Source organism: Budorcas taxicolor, chromosome 11 (assembly GCF_023091745.1).
Source record: "Budorcas taxicolor isolate Tak-1 chromosome 11, Takin1.1, whole genome shotgun sequence".
Taxonomy (NCBI): Eukaryota; Metazoa; Chordata; class Mammalia; order Artiodactyla; family Bovidae; genus Budorcas; species Budorcas taxicolor.
Genome location: NC_068920.1, coordinates 158,152,141 through 158,170,865, shown reverse-complemented (window position 1 = coordinate 158,170,865; position 18,725 = coordinate 158,152,141). Strand labels below are relative to the sequence as shown.

Genomic DNA, 18,725 nt, shown 5'->3' with positions numbered 1-18,725 from the left:
AGGTACCAGGGAAGCCCCTGTCAGCCTAATCAGTAGCAACAACCATTTCTTAATGTATTCATTCAATGAGTAATGACCCCCGACTCTGCACCTGCCAGGTGCTTCACATCCATGACCTGCTTGACTGCTCGCAGGGGCTATTAGCCTCCGTTTTCGAATGTAAAAACTGAGGCTCAGAACCGGTGACTTGTTCACGGACCCCCACATGTCAGGCCTTAACTCCAGGCTGTTGTGCCTTCGGGACCCCTGACCCTCACTGCGTCCTGTTGGGCTCAGTTCACCCAAATGCCTTCCTCTGGGACCCAGGCAGAAGAGGAGCATGGACCCAACTCCTGTCCCTCCAGCAGGCCGGCCAGCCGGGCATTGGGCTCTATCCCTTCCGAAGTTCCGAAGGGAGACAAAGGCGGGGTCTGTGGGGGAGACGAGGGCGCGGGCGCCCCCCTGCCTGCTGCCCTTTGTCTCCCCGCCTGCTCCCCGCGTGCGCCCCGGAGGCTGGGAGGCGCCTCTCGCAGGCTTCCTCCTCCCATTCTTGTGCTAATTGGGTGTCAAGCTGAGATCAGTGAGAAAGGAATCCGCCCCGGCTCGGGTTAAACTGCCGCCAAAGACGAGGGCTGAGCCCAGAATATCATTAGGCTGGGAGGAAGCGGGGGCCCCCCTCCTCCAGCAGAGGGGCTGGCCATGCATTCAGACTCCTTTGAAAGTCGCTTGGTCGCCCCTTCCCTTACCGCCAGCGCCTCAATGGGCCCCTCGGCGGTATTTAACCTTCTTCCCAGGAATTGAAAGTGATATGCCAAGCACTGGCCTAGGCAGCCACTTGCCTGTCCAAGGGCGGTAGGACCTCCGGGGACGCTCAAGGCAGGCCTCTGGCAGCCTCCCTGGGCTCAGATTGCAGATGGGAATACTGAGACTGGGCAGGGCGGTGCCTCCCAGCGCTGTTATTCACAGGCCCTGTGGTCTCTGAGCCTCATATTCCTCATCTGTGGAATGGGGATAAAATAGCTGCTTTGTGTTACGGATTTAAGGATGATGATCAAGTGCCTGGCGTCGCATCCAGCACATAGGAAGTGCTCCACTCCTGGTGGCTGTTAGCAGGTCAAAGGAGTGTGTTTGGGCTTATGTAAGGATTTCCTAGCAGAGCTCCCAGTCCTCCAGGCATGCAAGGGGTGCCTGCAATGGGTTCACTTTGCATACCCTGCCTGGACTCTTCCCCAGCCCCACCCCTGCAGCCCTACAGGCCCTTCTTTCACCTGCGCTGCTCACCCTTCACCTCCAGACCTTTCGCTGCCCCTTCTGTCTGGGCCATTCTTCCCCCTCCTTTTCTTGAATGACTCTTCCTTGAAAAGCCTGTGGCCATGAAACACAACTTCCTCACCTCCTACCCCAGCAGGGACGTGGGGTTCAGTTCAGTTCAGTCGCTCAGTCGTGTCCGACTCTTTGCGACCCCATGAATCGCAGCACGCCAGGCCTCCCTGAGTGGGGTTAGGGTGCGGCTTAGCACATGCCCTTTGCTTCCTGACTGGCTGCCCCTTCTCCCTGGCCCCCAGACAGTGGGGTCCCCGAGGGCAGATCTCACTGTGTACCCCCAACCCCGTCCCCGGCACAGAGGCCTTTTGAATCTGCTCTGCAGATGGACACAGTACTTTGTAAACTGTGTAGCCCTCCAGGCTCCTCTGTCCATGGGATTCTCCAGGAAAGAAGACTCGTGTGCGTTACCATTTCCTTCTCCAGGGGATCTTCCCAACCCAGGGATCGAGCCTGTGTCTTGGGGGTCTCCTGCATGAGCAAGTGGGATTCTTTACCAACTGTCGCCAACCGGGAAGTCGAAGCACTATGTAAATGTCAGGAAATGCCCAGTAAACAGTAGCTCTTGTGAATTAACCTCACAGACATGTATTGGGCACCTGCTGCTGGCCCGGGTGATGACTCAGCCACAGTCTGGAAGGCACCCGGCTCACCACTCTACCACCAAGTGGCACAGCCTTGGTTTGGGGTGAGCAGAGGCAGACAGGGGAGCAGTGAGGCCCAGGGGCCCCCCCGCCCCACCTCTTCTTGGAGGGGCTCGGGAGAGGGGGCTGGTGTGGAAGTGGGAAACTTAGGCCTAGGCTGGGATCTTAACACCGGAAACATGGTGTTAAGATCCTTATCACTACCATGTACCTCACAGGCGATGGCACCGGTTCCTGGGCTAGACTTCCAAGCACAATCTCATTACATGGCCACAGCTGTCCTGGGGCAGGGGTTCCTGTTGTGTTCAGTCACTCAGTCGTGTCCAACTGTTTGCTGCTTCACGGACTGTAGCCCGCCAGGCTCCTCCATCCATGGGATTTCCCAGGCAAGAATACTGCAGTGGGTTGCCATTCCTTTTTCCAGGGGCTCTTCCTGACCCAGGGGTCGCACCCATGTCTCCTGCATTGGCAGGTGGGTTCTTACCTAGACCACCATTTATAGGGGCGACACTGAGGCTCAGCCTGGCAAATGGACTTGAGAGCAGGCCTGAGCAGGAGCTTTTGACCACCATTCCTCTATATTGGGTCTTAGTGACTGCTCAACCAAAGGGAAGGAACAGGCACCCCTGGGGGCTCCTTCCTATCGGAGAGCCCTCCCATTGCTGAAGGTTAAAGACACAGAGCTTCACCATCAGTCAAATCCAGCCCCTTGGAAGCCCGATTAAGGGCCCACCACGGAGTCCTCTGGCTGGTCCCTTGCCTGGGGGTCAACTGGGGACTCTGTCCCTCCTTCCCATTTTCCTTGCCTGAGCGCAAAGGGCTGGATCCGATTCTGCAGGACCCACATGCCCTCTGCTGGTCATACTTGGGCACTGCACCCTTGCCTGCCACTCCCAAATCCCACCAGGTATCGCCAAGGGCCAACTCCAGCTCTACCATCCCCTCACTTCCCCCAAGAGTGGCACCAGAACTCCACTGTCTTTCAAAGGTCACCCCCCCACCCCAGGAGGTACCCCAGACATATCCTGGCCACCTATCACCCACTCAGCTGCTGGCCTGGGGTGTGGCTCACAGTTGGCTCTACAAGCATGCATGGCATGGAAGCTGCCTTCTGCACCAAGGAGGCGGTGGTTGAGCGGTGGGAAGGGCATGGGGCTGGCATTGCAGTCCCCAGTACTCACTGTGACCCCGGTCAAGTGACAGACAGTGGTGAGGGTTAAATAGTGAAGATGAAGCCCTGGGGTGTGTGCCCTGTCTGCAGCCCTGGCTTGGGGTGAACGGTCTCCCCCTCCCCACCCCCCACCCCCACTTCCCGCTGGGCTGAGCACTTCTAGCCTGGGTGTGACTCCAGGGATGGGCTCCAGGGGACAGCTGGCCCTCCAGTGGCACTGCAGACTCACCAGCTCTGGGAAGATGGTTCCAGGAAGCCTTCCCACACTCCACCCGGCTGGCCAGGCCAGCCTGCTCTGTGCCCTGAGAGCCCCCAACCCCCTGGGAAAGTGCAGCCCCGACAAAAGGAACAGCATGAGCAGGAGTGTGGAGCTGGGACCCTGTGCTGGCCTAGGGCTTCCTCCTGTGGCTCTGAACAGCCCGTTCCTCAGCCTGGCTCCCCTTCGGCTCTCTGAATCCTCCTGATTCACAGAGGAGACAGTTACTTGCCCAAGGCCACAAACTCCTAAGTGACACCTTGCAGGGCTCAGGTGGGAACTGCCCCTCACCTGAGATGTGGGGACTATAGTGTCTTACCTGCCATATCCCTTGGTCTAAATGAACGAAGGAATAAGGGAACAACGAATGGGGCATGAGCTGGGGTCCCAGCAGGCTGGGGTGTGTGTGCACACAGGCTCGAGGAGGCAAGGCGGAGTTTATTGGCCCCTGAGTGCCCCACACCCCTTCTACCCTCACAGCCAGGCCAGGAGGAGATGTGGACAGACTGGCAAAGACAGAGAGGCTCTGCCTGAGGGACAGCCAGGCAGCCACCCAGAGGATGAGAGGGATGACCCATCCAGGCTGCCTGCTGCAGGGTGGTTCCCTTCTGCCCGGTAGGGCTGAGGGACACCTGCGTGGTCCCAGGACCTGGATCCTCTTCAGATGCCCGATCGCCGGCCCTCCTTGCCCACTGTGCTGGCTTCCTGAGTCTGGGGGCTTCTGCCCTGGTCCCATTTACAAGCTGCCTGTTCTCTGCGAAGTGCTTGGAGACACTCTATTTCCCCTTGTCCTGACCTGAGACATCACCCCGCGGGGCCCAGTCTCAGTCTCAGCCTGAGGCCCAGAGACCCCCACATGGCCTCCAAGACATAAAGTGGATCTGAAGCTTTCACAGAAAGCCTCAGGGTGGAGCGGGGAGGTGGCAGTGAGTCCCTTGGCAGTTCTGAGGAGTGGGGGTTGGCACCTCGGGGGCTGGGGGTGGTGCCAGGCTCTGCTTGCTTTGGTCTGGCTTCGCCCAGGACCTCTCCGGGGTGGGAGCTAGGGCTCTAGATCCAGTATCCGCTGGCCCTCAAGAAGGACTCGGGGTCAGTCACAGCTTCTCCTGGCCCGCCTGGATGCGAGTGTAGGCCTCGTGGTCCAGCGGGACGTAGCGGCCCTTCCGGGCATCCAGGTAGAACAGCTGGTCTTTCACAACTGTTGGGTCAAAGCCCTCCTTCCGTAATCCTGTCTTCTGTAGCTTGAAGGTCGCTGAGGGAGGGAGAAGACAAGTGGGAGAAGGGTCAGAGCTCGGGCAGGGGTCCGAGCTCCAGGAACCCACCCGCCTGGGTTGAGGAGGGGCAGGGAGGAGGGCTGGAGGGAACACAGGTGAGGGGAACCGGGGGAGGAGGGACACAGCCCTTTACAGTCTGAAAAGGCTTCATCCATTACAGTATGCACAGCTCCTCAGCAGCCCCGGCAAAGGGGAGGGGGCGGAGTCACCCACCCCTCTTTGCAGACAAGGAAACTGAGGCCCAAAGAAGGGAAGCTATTTGTCCAGGGCCACGTGCTGAGTTGACAGCAGACTGAGGGCAGGACACGGGCCTTCCCTGAGGGCTCGTTTTAACCTGAGCACCTCCCAGGTACAGAAGTGATCTCAGGAAATTGCACCTCAACCCCGGGGGGAGGGACATAACCATATCCTATGGATTCTGAGATGCACAAGATTTCAGCATCTCTGAAATAGTTCAATGACCATTTTCCCCCTTAAGAAATTCTGTATCTTTCACTCAATGGTATTAGCCCCACTAGATAGATGAGAAGACTGAGGCTCAGAGAAGCACACCTCTGGGCCAACGTTACACAGCTAGTAAGAATTTGAATTCAGGTACGATGGATACCAGAAATGCCTACAGCTTCCTGCCCTGGCTTCTCCTCTGTCGTGTCCATCAGCCAGTTCTCCCAGCAAGAGCTGGAGTCTTTCTCAACGCCTACTTGAATTTAGACTGGTTTTACAACTTACTCTGACTCAGGGACTGTGGGAAGTCTGGGTGAGCCTAGGCCTCAAGGGGTGTTGAAGCTTCCATCCTTACCCACTTGGGGGCACCCTGAGAGCAGACTGACCTCTGAAGGATGGAAAGCCATGTGGAACAAAGGGGAACCATCCCAGCAAAGGCCACTTAGACAAGGTCTGTCTAGTCAAAGCTATGGTTTTTCCAGTAGTCATGTATGGATGTGAGAGCTGGACTATAAAGAAAGCTGAGCACCAGAGATCTGATGCTTTTGAACTGTGGTGTTGGAGAAGACTCTTGAGAGTCCCTTGGACTGCAAGGAGATCCAACCAGTCCATCCTAAAGGAAATCAGTCCTCAATATTCATTGGAAGGACTGATGCTGAAGATGAAACTCCAATAAAAAATTTGGCCACCTGATGCGAAGAACTGACTCCTTAGAAAAGACTCTGATGCTGGGAAAGATTGAAGGCGGGAAGAGAAGGGGACGACAGAGGATGAGATGGTTGGATGGCATCATCAACTCAATGGACATGAGTTCGAATAAACTCTGGGAGTTGGTGATGGACAGGGAGGCCTGGCATGCTGCAGTCCATGGGGTTGCAGAGAGTCGGACACGACTGAGCAACTGAACTGAAGTGGGTAATCACTGGCCACGTGTAGCTATGTAAATTTAATTAAACAAAATTTAAAATTCAGTTTCACCATCACACTAGTTGCACTTCAAGTGCTCAGTAGTTACTGGGGGCAGATGGCTGCTGTGTTGGAGAGCGCGGTCAGAGAACACCACCATCACCGCAGACAGGTATGTGGACACCGCTGCAGGGCCAACCAGCTGGGAGCCCCACGTGAGGGAGGCCACCTCACACTCAGTGGCACTATTTCTTTTAAAACTTAAAAAAATATATATTTTTGGCCACACCCCAAGGCATGTGGGGCCTTAGTTCCCTGATCAGGGATCTAATCCTGTGTGTGCGAACCCACACACCCCTGCACTGCAAGATGGAGTCTTAACCACTGGATAGCCACGGAAGCTGTCGATGGCACTGTCTGACGCTAGGTGGGGCCAACAGAAGAACGCTCAGCTGAGCATCACCCCAAATTGCCGACCTACAAATTGTGAGCAAATAAGACACCTGTTTGGAGCCCTAAGTAAGCTTGGGGGCTGTTTGTTCTGCAGCAAAGCCTGTCTGAGGCCTAAGGTCCGACAGCCTCCCTGTCCCTCCAGGATGCAGAAGTCACAGCAGCCATCCAGTCCTCGGGGCGCTTGCTGTCTGTCTGGACCCACCACTTACCCTGCCCTTCTCTCATCTCCCCAAGGGGCCATCTGCAGCCCCTCAGACACTGGCGGGCTTTGCAGGACATGAGTCTGACTGGGTCACTACCCTGCTCCAACCCTCCTATGGCTCCCCCGTGCCCTCCCATCCCACTACATGCCGCTGCCCACCCCTCACTGGCCCCAGCTTCGGGGGCCTCCTTTTAGTCCCCTGGCAACCAAGCACCTCCCTGCCTCAGGGACTCCGCATGGGCTGTTCCCACAGCCCAGAGGGCCTCCCATCCCCAGAGTGCTCTCTCTCTCACTCAGGTCTCCCGCTGAACTGGAGCATCCTCAAGGGAGCCTTCCAGTCATCCCCAAGTCACGTTCCCTTTCCTATCAGTTTGACCTGCATTCCACTCTTTTATCTTAGCAATTCCTTATCCTGTGGCTGCCTCCTGCTCTGGAAACTCCCAGGAAGCACACAGGTCCTGCTGGAATTTGTTACCTCTATCCCCAGGGCCCAAGCACAGTGCCTGGAGCAGACCACCACACTCAGTCAGTATTGGTTCCACTGACAGTAGACACACCATCTCTCTCTGGAGGCGGTGTCAGCTCACAGCTAGGTCATGTTGCCGACCACCCAGAGAGGCTGTGGGGAAGGGCGAACAATAGCCAGCCGGTTTCCCTAGAAGGACCCGGGAAGGGGCCTCAGCCGGCACCCACCCATGATTTGGAGCTGGGGGTCGGGGGACAGACCTGTCTTGTGCAGCTCGGGCAGGAAGCGCAGGAAGATGGGGTGGGCGTACTGCGGCAGCTCCTTCTGCAGGAGCTGGGCTAAGTGCTCCAGGTCACAGCTGCCTGAGGAGCTGGCCACGGCAGCCATGCCGGCCCGGCCCTCGGTCCCTGGGGAGGCGGCAGAGTGGACGGTGAGCAGCTGGCTGGCCACGGCCCTGCTGGCTGCTCCACACAAACGCCTGGCCCCTCCCGCCTCTCAGGATACCTGGCACCTCGACGCCATACACGGCCACGTCGGCCATGTCCAGCAGGCGGCTGAGCGTGCCCTCCACCTCGGTGGTGGACACGTTCTCGCCTTTCCAGCGGAACGTGTCCCCCGTGCGGTCGCGGAAATACACGTAGCCCAGCTCGTCCATCACCAGCACGTCACCTAGAGAGGAGTCATGTGTGGGGGGGGTGGCGCCCCGGGGGCTTGGTTGGGCGGAGGTGTTCTCTGAGGATGGGGCCCTTCAATCCCTCCCCCCCTCCCCAAGGGGCGGCAAAGGCCTCCGGAGGGGTGTCCACCCACCACTGAGGTAGGCCTGGTCCCCCTTCTTGAAGACATCCCGGGTGATCTTCTTGTTGCTGGCGCTCTGGTTCAAGTAGCCGTCGAAGCGCCGCAAGGGGTCTTGCTGGATGATGATGCCCACCAGCTGGCCCGGCTCACCTGCGGCCAGGGGAGGCAGGGTCAGGTCCCCCTGGGGTCTCCTTCATACTAAAATACCCCCAGCAACGCCCCCTTTCTCCCCCAGCCCGGGAGCCCCGAGGGCTGGGAGCTTCTCAGTAACACTTGGTCACTGAACAAATGAAAGGGTGGTCAAGCTCAGCGTGGACGGCCTAACTAAAGTCAGCACTCCCCAGGTCCCGCTCTGCTCAGAGGTTTGCATCCTGTACCGCACCACCTCCTCAGGACAGCCACGTGCAGGAGGGGACTCAGGCACAGAGCTGGGGAGCTGCGGCGGCCGGGGCCCAGGGTCCACAGCACGAATGTGCACGAATGGGCTGTTGGGTAGATGGGATGGTGACTGAACGGATGGTTGGATCAATAAATAAATGCCATGCAGCCCTAAGAGAAGAGCTGACTTCAGGCCGCTGATCAGGACAGGCCTCCTCACCCACGCACCCACCCACCCATCCCTGCCCCGTCCCCTTCCTAAGCCAGCCCGTCCCACTCTGACCCCGAGTTGCAACCCTCGGGCAGACCTGGCTTGCAGGGAATGCAAAGGCCGTCAGGGCCCCGGATCAGCTCCATGGTGTCCTCGTTGACACGAACCAGCCGGATGGGGTACACGAAGGACAGGATGCGGCTGTTGAAGCCACAGGCTCCCACCTGCAAAGGCCAAGCCTTGGGCCCAGGCTCTCCCACCTCAAACTGGACAGTCTAGGGGGCTGCGAGCCGGGATCCAGCTCCCGCAACCGCCCTCCATGCCGGAAGCCCGCCCTCCCCTCTGCCGTCTGTGTCTCCCGTGGGCCCGCTGTGTCCCCAGCCTGGGCCGCACCTGGCCATCGAAGTTGCCCAGGCTGCAGTTGCACTCCGTGGCCCCATAGAACTCGGCCACCTGGGGGATGTGGAAGCGGCTAGAGAATTCGGTCCAGATGGACTGGCGGAGGCCGTTGCCAACCGCCATGCGCACCCGGTGCTGACCCTCCACCTCCCGGGGCGGCTGGTTCAGGAGGTAGCGGCACAGCTCGCCGATGTACTGCACAATCTGGGGGAGGACCAGGCATGAGTCTGGGCCCTGGAGGCTGCCCCGCCTTCGCTGCCCTCCCAAGCCCCTACCCCTCCTAATCCCCAGGGCCAGCTGTGTGATCCCTTCCCTCTCTGGGCCTCAGTCTCCTCATCTGAGCAACGGGAGTGCTACCCCGAGTAAACGGCTGGCTGCCTTCAGCTCGAAGACGGGTGTCCCTGCGTAGAGCTGGTGTGGGGCACGGGCGCTCCACCCTTTCCCTTCTCACTCACCGTGCAGTTGTACTTGATACAGTCGTCCCAGAAGCGGGAAGCCGAGAACTTCTTCCGGATCACCACGGTCATGCCGTGGATCAGGCACTGCCCCATCCCCACGATGTTTCCTGAAGGCAGAGGGGGGACCCGGGGGTCAGGGAGACAGGAGCCCTTTCTTTCCAGAGTCTCGTCTTTTTGTTTATTTTGGCCACCAAAGATGTCATTTTATTTTTTTAACGGTTTATTTTGCACTGGGGTATAGCTGATTAACCAACAATGTTATGGTTTCAGGTGAAGAGCGAAGGGACTCAGCCATACATATACAGGTAACCATTCTCCCCCAGACTCCCCTCCCATCCAGGCTGCCACATAACACTGAGCAGAGTTCCCTGGGGCTATATAGTACTGAGTGAAGTAAGTCAGACAAAGGAGAGATATCGTGTACTCCAGAGCCTCCTCTTGTACAGTCCAACCCCCTTGAAGACTCTCCCTTTCCCTGTCCTGCCCTCCAACTCTAACTGATCACGTCTCTCCCCAGTTGGACACCTTCCATGGCTCCCCAGTGCCTACGGGTTCAAGTGCACATTACTTAGACAGTCCCCTGAAGCCTCTGGAGCTGGCCCCAAGCTCCTTTTCCCAAAGCTGTAACACTGCCATTCAGCCAGCCAGAGCTGAGCTAGCCTGACTGGCTTCACACCTGCCTGTATTGGGGGGGCACCTCCTCCAGGAAGCCCTCCTGGAGTTGGGCTCCTCTTTGAGTTGAACTCCTTGCTCCCTGCACCTCCCCATACTCAATGCCCTTTCTTGCCTGAGAGTTCAGGGTAGGGTTCCCGTCATTCAGCCTGCCCCCAACACACATACTCAAACTCTAAGCACCTTTAAGGGCAGGAACTATATTTAGTCATCTGTTTTTCTAGAAAGCCCCCAGACCAAGCAGCCAGGCTGTCCACACCCGTGGAAATGGACTGAATGGTCAGACCAGCCCAGGTGCCCTGTGGGCACTGCCACACCCACCAATTATGCTGGTATGCCCACTCTCATCAAGGTCAATGTCCATATCTGGATTTGAAACCAGATTTGACTCCAAAGCTTGTTATGTTTCTACTGCAACATAGCCTGCCAGGAGGGGTAGGGCTCTGAAGGCTCAGGGACGGCTGGGCACCGAGGGGGCGGACCCAGGCTACCTGCAGAGTGGTAGAGGGGAAGGCAGTCATAGATGATGTCGTCAGGCCGCATGCGGAAGCCGTAGTACACCAGGGCAGCCATCCGGTAATACCTGGGAAGGCAGGGGGCTGAGGGCTCCGTGGGCCCTTGGAAAGGCAGGAGGAGAGGAGCCCCAGGCCCCACCTCCCCAGGTCTCCCCCCCAGGGCACCATCCCCTTACCTGCTATGCACCACGATGGCAGCTTTGGGCAGCCCGGTGGTACCTGACGTGTAGATGTAGAAGAGCTTATCTGAGGAAAACAGGCAGGAGCGGCTGTGAGAGGGGCCAGCGTGAGGCTGGGCACAGAGTCAGACAGTGGTAGGTGTGTATCACTTAACACCCATTCCCGGCACACCTACTCCAGGAAGCCTACCCTGATGACCCCAGACGTCACTACCTGCTCTAATACCTGCACTGGCTCTTCTGAGCCCTCACTCTGTGCCAGGGCCAGGGTGACATCAGTGACTAATATGAGCACAGGCCTTGCCTAGGAGGGAGGTGCCCGCCCAGTGGGACAGGAAGATGAGAAGGCGGCATTTCCAATAGCGAGCACTGTGTGTTGGCAAGCACAGGGCCTGCCAAAGCCTGGCGGCAGCACTGGACCCAGACTCCAAGGAGGGGCGGTAGCTCCAGGGAGGGCTTTCTCAGAGGAGCTGATGCCTACTACATGGGAGGTATCAGCTGCAGACAGCAGGGCTCAGAGGCAGCTTTTGTACCAGCAACGCTGTCTTTATCCCTCCAGATCTGAGGACCAGGGACAGTCACGCCATGGTCTCTGTGTGAGGCTCAGTCCCACCAGGCTGGAGGTTCCAGGAGGTCAGGCTTGCCAGGGGGTGATGCCACATGTTATATAGTAACTTGTGTTACAGGGTGCCCACGGCATGTCAGCCCAAGGCTGGGCACCAGACTCAACCTGCCAGAGGCCCTGCCCTCAAGGAGCTTACAAAAGCACCCAGCACGCAAGAGCCACAGATGGCAGAGGTCAGACGGTAATGACCCCAGCTCTCCATGGGACCTTTTCCAGCCCTTAAGCATAGGTTCGGTTGCCATCCCCAATTTCACGGCTCTGGGAAAAGAGGCTCAGAGAGCAGCTCAGGTGTTCAGGGTCACACAAGGGAAGCAGTAGAGCTGGGACATGAACTTGGCCCAGGCTCTGAACCCCCCTGCCCCAGGCCACACGGTAAGCCCTGGGGTCCACAAGGCAGGCTTGTGGAGCAGAGAAGAGAGGCGAGAGGGTCTGGAAGGCTGCCTGGAGGAGGGGTCGGGGGCAGGCAGCCCAGAGCAGGGAGAGGATCACAACAGGGGCCTGCCCTGGACGGGCGCTGGGTGACTATGAAAGGGGCTCGCCGAGGGCCTGAGCCCAGCCCACACTCGGACGAGGCAGGCTCCCGGGCTCCACCTGCTCCTGCCTGCATCGGGCATCAGCGAAGGCTATTTAAGAACTGCATGTTCAAGAAGTGCCTGCCACTTTCACACACGCCAGCTTACCCAGTCTTCGCAGTAAAAGCTGGGGACTGTGGCTCATTTTCCCCGAATGGAAAAGGGATATGACATGACTCATTCCAGGTCACGTGGCAAGTTTACAGAAAAACCCAGGCCCTGAGGCCCCTGCTCTGTCTCTTGGCCATCTTTGAACCGTTCTGTGGGGGTGAGGGGCTCACCTACGAAGCCCTTGTTGGGACGGCTGGGCTGGTGCTTGGGGGCATCTTCCAGAAGCGGGTCCAGGTGCTTCGTGCCGGCGGGCCCTGCACTGGGCTCCCAGGGACCGGAGCAGAAGAGGTTGAGCGAGGGGTCCAGGTTGGCATGGATCTCAAGGACAGCTGCGGGGGAAACAAGACAGATTCACAGGCAGGCCAGGGCACCCCTCCTCCCCCCTGCCTCCTGTTCCAGGGACCTCTACTCATGTCGGGGCTGAGCATGGTGTCAGAGGACACGGGCTGGGTGTGGCAGAGAGGTGAACGAAGTGCCTGGGACTTGTTATAAGGAAGATGTTGAGAGAAGCAAGGGCTCCCACGAGCTGCTGGCTGATCACGTGGCAGGCTCCTGCTCACACACCTCAGGAAACGGGTACCAGTAACAGCCCATCTTACAGATGGGAACACTGAGGCCCCAAGCACAGGAGGGAGTCACAGCTAGAATGTGCCAGATCTGGGGCTCAAAGCCAGCTCTATCTCACCCCAAGGTTTATGCTTCTATCCACTGTATGATGCTAGTCTGTGGGGGACTGGTTAGGAAGGAGGAGTCAGGGGTGGTCAGAGGCTGGCAGCCCTTCAGCCTCTTCAGAGAGTGGCGGCCTTCTCTCAGGCTCCCCTGTGTACTACAGATGTCCAGACGCTCAGCGCCCAGAACACAGGCCAGTCCTGGCCCACTCAGCCATAATTCCTCTTAACTTCTTCCGACCCTCTCACTCTCTCCCTGCCGCCTCCTTCCTCTCCTCGTTTCAGCATCTCCATAACCTCTTCTGCCCATCAGCCCACAACATTAGCCCATTAGTCACAACAGTGTGGGGAGAGAGAACAGGCACACTGGGGTCAAGCCCAAGGTCAAATCTCGGTTCTGTCACCCACTTAACAGCTGTGTGGCTCTGGGTGAGTGCCTCGCACCACTCTGAACCTCGGTCTCGTTCTCTGTAAAGCCAAGATGACACTCTCTGCTTTCACCAGGCTTTGTGAAGATTAGAGCTGCTTCTGTGAAGCACCGAGCTCAGCACGTGGTCAGTGCCAGTGTGGCAGCCGATAAACATAAGCTCTGTGGCACAGCAGGGAGCGGCTTCTTATTCCCATTTTACAGGTCAGGTAGATGAGGCCATGTATGGATGTGAGAGCTGGACTATAAAGAAAGCTGAGCACCAGAGAACTGATGCTTTTGAACTGTGGTGTTGGAGAAGACTCTTGAGAGTCCCTTGGACTGCAAGGAGATCCAACCAGTCCATCCTAAAGGAAATCAGTCCTGAATATTCACTGGAAGGACTGATGCTGAAGCTGAAGCTCCAATACTTTGGCTACCTGATGAGAAGAACTGACTCACTGGAAAAGACCCTGATGCTGGGAAAGATGGAAGGCGGGAGAAGGGGATGACAGAGGATAAGATGGTTGGATGGCATCACTGTCTTAATAGACATGAGTTTGAGTAAGCTCCGGGAGTTGGTGATGGACAGGGAGGCCTGGCGTGCTGCAGTCCATGGGGTCGCAAAGAATTGGACACGACTGACTGAGTGACTGAACTGATTGAGATGAGGCCAAGTAAGTCACAAGAATGGTTACCATCATGTCTGAGGGCTCACTTAGCATCAGCCGCTTTGTTAGTGCTTCACTCTGTTAAGCACCTCCCTGAAAACGGTGCTGCGGTGAGAAGACTGCGGCGGAGGACTGCCATCTCCCTGGGTCTCCCGGCTCCCGGGGACTTGGGGGGAAGAGCCCACACCGTCTGACTCCAGGGCTCATGCCCTTAACCTGTGGGCCACACACAGCCTCCCCCAGGGGCTGTAGGTGGGTTGCGGCAGTCCCGTGGGACTCCCTGCCTGTCCCTTGCCACTTCAGGGCTCACCTGGGGCCATCTCGCTGCCAAAGATGAGGGCCCGGGCCTGGGAGGAGGTCAGGCAGTGGAGCAGCGCATCCCGCCGGAGGTTGGTGTTGATGAGCGCCGCCTCCACGCCCAGCTTGGCCATGCCCAGCCACAGACCCACAAACTCATTGCGGTTCTCCATGAAGAGGGCGGCCACGTCGCCCGAGGCCAGGCCCTGAGCCTGCAGGAAGTTGGCCACACTGTTTGAGTAGTCGTCCAGCTGCCGGAAGGTCCAGTGCGTGTCTGTGCCCTCAAAGATCAGGGCCGTCTTGTCTGGGTGGCGCTGGACTGTGGCGGCAAACAGGATGGGCACTGTGCGCCGCTCCCGTAGGTACCGTCGGACCTTGGCCTTCACCCTCAGGAGCACGGTGCCGCCGCTGGGGGAGGGGAGGAAGAGCAAGGGAGCTGTGACTGCCGGGCTTAGGAGTAGGGGGTCCCGAGACCCTGGTTTGATCGCTTGCGACACCCCCTTCCCAGCACCCGTGTGTGGGGCAGCGTTACCTGAAGTGGCTCACTGATGCTGCATGATAACACCGGGCACCCAGGTGATGACTTCCTCCCCACCCGGTACGGAGGAAGACACCGGTGCCCAGCACTTGCCCTGGGCTTCAAGGTGGGACGACGCAGCAGTGCTGACATTTGAACTTCAGTCCCCTCCGACTCCAGAGTTCAACCCCTATTGCCCTCTCTCTGCTCAGAGTCTGTGGGTCTGTCAGGGCCTTCCACATCTCCAGGGAGCAAGCCAAAGTCCAAACTCCTCTTCCTGGACCTGGCACACCCCCGATCATCCCTCTCCCCCTCACCACTCCAGTAAAAAAGGACAAGTTTGCAATTTGTCTGGTCTCCCTCCATGTGGGCCCAGCAAGGGTGGGGCTCTGTCCTGCCTCACCATCTTGCTCCTGGGCCCTGCTCGGTGCCAGGCAGGGCACTGAGGTTCAACAAATGTTTGTACAGGAAGCTTTTGGTAACATCTCCCTACCTTGCCCTGCCACCTCGGATCCCTGAACTCTCCTGGCTCCCCAGCCTCTCCGCCTTTGCTGCTGCCATGCCCTCCGACTGGCACCCCCTGCTTCCACCTCCTGGAGGTGACTCTCAAGCACACCTGCTTCTCCTCTGGGAGGCCTCCTCTGATTTCCCAGGGCCCAGGCCTGAAGCCGTCTCTCTGTTTCACACCCCCAACACCTCTGGGCTGCTACCATCCTTCCTGCAGTGGCCACTCAACACCTCCTTTTGCAATCAGCTCAGATTGACAAACGCCGAGCTGCCTGTTCTGAGTGCGGGTCACACTGCTGGGACACGGCCATGAGCAAAACAAGACTGCCAGGGGCTCTGCTTGCAGGGCCCTGCTAGCCTGAGGATTTTCTGTGTCCCCTGCCAGTCTCCCTGACCAGTCTGAGCCTGTCCCAGGTCCTGGACTGCCATGTCCACTCAACCCCACACCCAGAGTCAGCCCAAGGTCTGGCACAGAGCAGGTGGCAGCCAGGCTTTCTGGTACAGGATATCCTCCTTGTGGACCATACCTGCCCTTCTTTGTGAAACAGGTTCTTTGTGGGCATGATTCAGGTGGCTCCAGAACCCGCGCCAGCTGGAGGACAGAGACTTCAGAGGGTTCCTCTTCACCCTCTCACAAGCTACAGCATCTTCTCGGGACCCCTTACTGAGGTCTCCTCAACATGCATGGTGTTCAGTGTATGGACCAGGCCCCCAAGTCTGCTCCAGGCCAAGGGGCACCAGGTTAGGGAGATTCCCTGGGAAGAGACTTTGACCATGGCAATGGAGGTACCATGTACTATTGCAAGGGGAAGGATGAGGAGCAAAGACTGCTCCTTTGGGGCCCAGGTACTCTGTGCTGGTAGAGGCCATGCGGTCTGGTTTGGGGAGATTAAACCCAGAAGAGTGTAGGAGACCCAGGAAGGGCTGTTCCAGGTACTCACAAGATATCACGCCTGACAGTCTTGATAAAGATTCGGATGAAGCGCCAGCCGCCAGACCCCAGGTAGAGGAAGAACAGGGAGAACCCCACTTGGGTCCAGGGCAGTTTCAGCACCAGCCGGGAGAACAGCAGCACCCCCAACAGAGATGCCCCAAGCAGCATTGTGGCCTGTGGGCACAGGGGAGTCAGTGGACCCAACTGCCTGGGTGCCCTACCTCCTGGCCGGGGCAGCCAGGCCACTATCATCTCAGATGGTCAATGTGTAGTGAGTTCAGATGGAGTAGGGTAGCTGAGGACTGGGTCCCATCCCAGGACAGTCTGGAAGGGTCAGGCTAAAGGCCTGGACTTGAGGTAAGGAGCTGGGTTGCGGGTCAGGGGCTGGTTCTAGCCTCCCAGTCCCATCTCTGCCTAGGACTCTCTGAATGATCTTGGACAAGTCCCTTTCCCACTTTAGTCCTTAGTCTTCCCCTCTGTGCAATGGGTGTAATGACCATTGGTCTCAGAGGACAGTCTACTTGCCTGACATCTAGGATCCCAACCAAAATGGCTTGGTATTGACTTAAGTGCCTCTGGCTCGACTTCCCACTCGAAGACCTAGGGAGTTTCTGTGGATGATAAGGCCAAGCCACAACACCCAGAGAGGCAGCTTCTTGGGAAAGGGCCTTGCTCAGTCCCTGCCCTTAGGCCTGGGAGCACCATGCCTCTGCTGGCCCACAGGGGGCGATGGAGAAAACAGGTAAGAGCCTGGAGGTGCCAGAGTGGTGATTGCCCAGAGGAGAAAAGTATTGAGAGAAAGAAGGCGTTGAAGGCACCCCCACAAACACACTCAGCAAGCCACTCTAATGACTCTTCGGGAACTGGGGCTTAAGGGAAGAGGAACAGCTGGCAGGGCTGAGATTAGGGCTCTCGGACTCTATTCCTAGCACTTTTCAGACTTGCTCAAGGGACAGCCGACTGGGCTGTTTGCCTTCAGGCTCTCCTAATCCTGGGTAGGGGCTGAAGGTCACGGCTATGAGGTAGCCTGAGATTCTCCAAGCCAGGATGAAGACATGGTCCGGACCCTTAGACCATCTCCCCCCTCCGCCTCACGAAAAGCAAAAGCCAGGAGGAGGACTGCACCAGCGCCTCCAACTCCAATGCCAAAGGTCTCCAAGGTCCCCAGAACTGTGGTCTCCCAGAGTCCGTCAGGGCAGAAGGCAAGAACCCGTCCCGAAAGGCTGAGGGTTGTGTTCGAGGAAGGAACGGGATGCCCAGATCGGCCGGGGCCGCGATCCCAGGTCATTACGGATCGCACCGGCCCCTAAAAAGCCAGGGTAACAGAGCGCCCGGCAAGGAGACAGAGCAGTAGGGCGCGCCCCGTTTCCCCTTCCCCCCGCCCCCAGCCCAAGCCGGTACTGCCACCTCCCCCGGACCCGACCGGGCGCATTCTCTCGCCCGGAGACCCATTGTTCTGGCCTGTGCTCACCTGGCGTCAGCCCCCGCCGCGGGGCACCCTGTCCAGATGCGGCCCGCCGGCTGTAGCAGAGTAGGGAACGCGGCGCGCATCAGCCGCTCCTGGGCGCGCGGAGCAGGTTCTCAGCAGCGCTTTGCCGGCTTTGCGCCTCGGCTGGCCCTGGCCACTCGGCCGGCTCCGCCCGCCGCTCGGCCCCGCCCGCCCGCGGCGCTCCTCCCCCGCCCGCCTCTCGCCATCCAAACCGGCTACGCCGGCCGGCGACACCTCCTCCGGCGCCTTGCCCACGGGCGAGCGAGCCGCAGAGCCGGCCGGTGCCGCGCAGCCTCTGAGCGCCCGGCTCCGCCGGACTCAGCCCGCCCCCTACGCGCGCGACGGCCTCGGGCGGGGCGCCGCGCCGCACGCTGGGGATTGTAGTTCGCGCGCCGCGCGCCCCCGCCAGGCCGGGAGGAGACAGGCGGGCTCTTCCGGGACCCCCACTGGCCACAACTCGTGGGCGCCCGGACGTGGGGGAGAGCACCCCTCTCCACCCCACCGCGCCACTGGCGGGGATTCCGGGAATCCGCGCCCAGACACTAACAAAGAGTTCGGCAAAGGCCCCTAGCAGGGCGCTACAAGGGCGGGTTTTCAGGCAGAGGTATGCCGGCGCGGGGGAGGATAGGCAACCGGCTCTGTGGCGCAATGGATAGCGCATTGGACTTCTAGCCGGCCTGGGTGTGGCTATTCAAAGGTTGTGGGTTCGAGTCCCACCAGAGTCGAATTTTGACGGCTCCTTTCTCACTTCCAGTGGGATATTTTGTGGCCTCCAGTGCCATAAGAAGGAAGGACTGATGCTGAAGCTGAAAAACTACAATACCTTGGCCACCTGATGCGAAGAAATGACTCATTTGAAAAGACCCTGATCCTGGGAAAGGTTGAAGGCGGGAGGAGAAGGGGACGACAGAGGATGAGATGGTTGGATGGCATCACCAACTCGATGGACATGAGTTTGAGTAAGGGAGGTGGTGATGGACAGGGAGGCCTGGCATGCTGCCGTCCATGGGGTCGCAAAGAGTCGGACACGACTGAGTGACTGAAGTGGACTGAACTGAGTGCCATAAGGTTCAGAACCCACCCTACCCCCCTCCCACGCTCCTGCAGGCCTCAGGCTAGCCAGTGCTTCTGGGACGGCAATAAACTTTGCCCCCCGGAGTGCTGCGTAGGAACCCTTTGCTATCCTTGCTACCTTGAAAGCAACCT

General features: G+C 58.7%; 1 protein-coding gene and 1 non-coding gene across 2 annotated transcripts; one reads left to right on the top strand and one right to left on the bottom strand.

Annotated features, from left to right (window-relative positions):
* Positions 1-4,082: 4,082 nt before the first annotated feature.
* Positions 4,083-16,198, bottom strand: SLC27A4 (solute carrier family 27 member 4). Its single transcript, XM_052649005.1, has 12 exons — positions 16,038-16,198; positions 14,086-14,480; positions 12,201-12,359; positions 10,720-10,789; positions 10,520-10,611; positions 9,354-9,463; positions 8,893-9,102; positions 8,597-8,723; positions 7,923-8,060; positions 7,620-7,784; positions 7,376-7,522; positions 4,083-4,622 (listed from the first exon to the last, which is right to left on the bottom strand). Exons 1-12 carry the CDS (start codon positions 16,196-16,198, stop codon positions 4,465-4,467), a joined length of 1,932 nt encoding a protein of 643 aa, XP_052504965.1. The 3' UTR covers positions 4,083-4,464.
* A 1,955-nt stretch (positions 16,199-18,153) lies between these two features.
* On the top strand, positions 18,154-18,244 carry TRNAR-UCU (transfer RNA arginine (anticodon UCU)). Its single transcript is given in 2 exon segments — positions 18,154-18,190; positions 18,209-18,244. It is a non-coding gene; the product is annotated as a tRNA-Arg (tRNA).
* Positions 18,245-18,725: the final 481 nt, after the last annotated feature.